The sequence below is a fragment of the Staurois parvus genome, unplaced genomic scaffold (genome assembly GCF_062004578.1).
Source record: "Staurois parvus isolate SC_StPar_1 unplaced genomic scaffold, SC_StPar_1.0 ptg001181l, whole genome shotgun sequence".
Taxonomy (NCBI): domain Eukaryota; kingdom Metazoa; phylum Chordata; class Amphibia; order Anura; family Ranidae; genus Staurois; species Staurois parvus.
In genome coordinates, this window is record NW_028318977.1 from 632,282 (window position 1) to 635,371 (window position 3,090).

The window sequence follows — 3,090 nt, forward strand, 5'->3', positions numbered from 1 at the left end:
TTCCCGCCATTTGTAAACGCTATAACTTTCACGTAAACCAATTAATTTACACGTATTGGGTTTTTTTTTTAGCAAAGACGTCGCAGAATACATTTTGGCAGAAATTTATGACTAAATTTGATTTTTGCATTTTTTTTTTTTACTGGACATGTTTTATAGCAAAAAGTCCAAAATATTGTTTTTTTTTCCTCAAAATTGTCAGGCTTTTTTTTTTATAGCGCAAAAAATAAAAACTGCACAGGCGATCAAATACCACCGAAAGAAAGCTCAATTTGTGGGGAAAAAAGGATGTAAATTTCATTTATGTACCGTATTGCATGACCGCGCAATTGTCCGTTAAACAAGCGCAGCGCTGTATAGCAGAAAAATGGTGTAAATTGCAGTATCTATACCATAGTTTGTAGACGCTATAACTTCCACACAAAGCAATCAATAGACACTTATTGGGAATTTTTTTTACCAAAAACATGGAGCAGAATACATTTTGGCCTAAATTTATAACCAACTTTGAGTTTACTATATATTTTTTATAGCTGAAAATAAAAAATATTGTTTTTCTTCAAAATTTTTGGCTTTTTTTTTTTATAGCGTGAAAAATAAAAAGCGCACAGGTGATCAAATTACACAGAAAGAAAGCTCTATTTGCGTGAAAAAAAGGACGTAAATTTCGTTTGGGTGCAGCATTGCATGACCGCGCAATTATCAGTTGAATTAGTGCAGCGCCGAGTAGCAAAAAGAGGCGTGGTCATTAAGGGGGGTAAATCCTCTGGAGGTCAAGTGGTTAAGGTAATGAAATAGATGAATGCCATACACCCAACACAGGATAGAGGGGCTCGGTGAAGGTGGCGGTGAAGGTGTGGAGGTGGCAGATGGGGTCACCACACATATAGAAGGAGATGTTCCCCTCCTCATAATCCAGATATACCCGGACTCGGCTACCAGGAATATAGTCAGGGAGTTCGGTCTTATCATCATCATGCATTGCTGTATACCTTTTACCCTTCCTACACAAACCCCAGGACACATCATTACGTCCAATCAAGGAGTCATCCCCCTTCCTGTCTATACTGTCATAACACATCCCGATTCTCCAGTTATTGGATTTCCGGACATCTACTTCCCAGTAATGTCTCCCTGAAAAGAAACTCTGATTGCCTAAAACTTGATAATAATCTGTAAATTTCTCAAAAGTATCTGGATGAGACTGGCAGTTACCCAACCTGGATGCAGTCTTCTTATCATTTGAGATACATACATAATCATGAGCTGTGTCCTCATCCAATAATATGTCAGCTTTCTGAAAATAGATCCCCTCTTTTACACCAGTTATTATATCAGATAAACCTTGTCTCAATGTGTGTGAGACTTTAGTCAAATCCAGATGTCCTCCATCATGGAGGAGTTTATCATGTTTCTTTCTGTCCTCCTCATCTCCATCCTCAGTATCACCTGTGTCTGATTCCTGTAGGACGATCAATGGATCTGTCATGGCACACAGCTCCTCTAATGGATGCATCTTCCTGGACAGCTCCTCCATCTTTAATTCCAACTGCTGGCTTAGATCATTGATGGGGCTTAAGATCTGCTCTGCCTGCCCAGAAATCTCACTCAGGACTTTCTTCTCCAGGTCTTCCAGACTTTTGAACAGGGCAGTGACTTTCTTTGTTTCACCATCTGCTTTGCCTTGTACTTTTTTCCTGATTTCTTGCAGACTCCGGACTCCTTCTTCTGTCTTCCTCCTCTTAGTAATCACTGTCTGAAGATTATTTATTAGTTTCCTCTTCTTCTTTACGAAGGCCTCTTGTAGAGTCTCCACCTGGTGTCCTCGATGTTCTCCAGTTAAACTGCAGGAGATGCAGATACAGGCAGAGTCCTCGGTGCAACAATACTCCAGGATCTTCTTATGGACGGGGCATTTTCTCTTCTCTGGGGTGGTGGTGGGATCACACAAGACGTGTTCTGGTGACTTGCTGTGGACTTTCAGATGGTCATCACATAGAGAAGCCTCACAAAGCAGACAGGACTTCACAGCAGGTACAGAGGTGTGAATACAGTAAGTACAGGAGATGCCGGTCTTCTCTGGATCTGGTGGAGCAGACAGGAAACGCCGTGTGATGTTACGCAGAAATAAATTGCTGTGCAGTGCAGGTCGCTCGTGGAACTCTTCATTGCATTGAGGACAGGAATAACCTCCAGACTCCTCCTGTGTATCGAACACGCGGTCAATGCAGACCAGGCAGAAGCTGTGTCCACATTTCAAGTTCACAGGATCCGTATAAATGTTCAGACAGAGCGAACAGTCCAGATCCGCTCTGAGATCTGAGGACGACATCACCGACAGCAGAGAGTGAAATGAAGTTTCCTATTCTCCAAAACTAGTTTTTACAGTTAGGGAGTTTCCTCCACGGGGCGAGGCAAAGAATGTGTTCAGTGCGAGCACAAAGAAAACTTAAAGTCACAAACACAACTGAAACCCAAGTGAGAAATAATGAATATACCCATAAATATCCAAAAAGCAACAACAAAAAAATTAAAACTAAGACTGACTGGTTCTCTTTAACCATTTTGTGTCCGGGACTATTTTTCATTTTGTTGCACACATCTGCATTTTTTTTCTAGAAAATTACTTAGGCTCTCCACAAACAATTACACAGTTTCTGAATTGAGAGGCCCTGTGGGGAGACCCTGGTTGCCTCCAGGGTCTCCCCACAGCCTTCCCCTATGATTCCTATCTTGGGTAATCCAGAGTTTGGTCCTTGTCTATGTCACTCCCGATTCCTTCACCTTAAAACCTCTGGCCACACTCACCTGACCGACTTTTTGACCTCAGGGGGTACTCTCATTTCCGCAGACCTCTCTCGCCTCGTGGATCCTCCCCTTAACTTTTGGGGAGGGCTCTAGTTGAGATTCTTTCTCCACCACTGCTCTCGTATTCCCGGCGTATCCAAACCCCTTACACGATACAAGGCCATTTGCCATAGGAGGGAACCAGTACACCATTCCCTCTCTGAGATAGTTGCTTCCCTGACCCACCCAGGTGCCAACAAGGTCCTGCCTTTTCTAACTAAGTGGGAGACAGATCTGGACCTA

At 42.7% G+C, this 3,090-nt stretch overlaps 1 protein-coding gene across 1 annotated transcript; it reads right to left on the reverse strand.

Moving 5' to 3' along the window:
• Window positions 1–578: 578 nt before the first annotated feature.
• LOC149438545 (E3 ubiquitin/ISG15 ligase TRIM25-like) lies at window positions 579–2,352 on the reverse strand. Its single transcript, XM_089659707.1, has one exon. It carries the CDS (start codon window positions 2,330–2,332, stop codon window positions 782–784), a length of 1,551 nt encoding a protein of 516 aa, XP_089515833.1. The 5' UTR covers window positions 2,333–2,352; the 3' UTR covers window positions 579–781.
• Between the last annotated feature and the right edge of the window lie 738 nt (window positions 2,353–3,090).

Coding starts and splice junctions, on each gene's coding strand:
- LOC149438545 (XM_089659707.1), bottom strand. CDS start 2,332: ATGTCGTCCTCAGATCTCAGAGCGGATCTGGACTGTTCGCTCTGTCTG.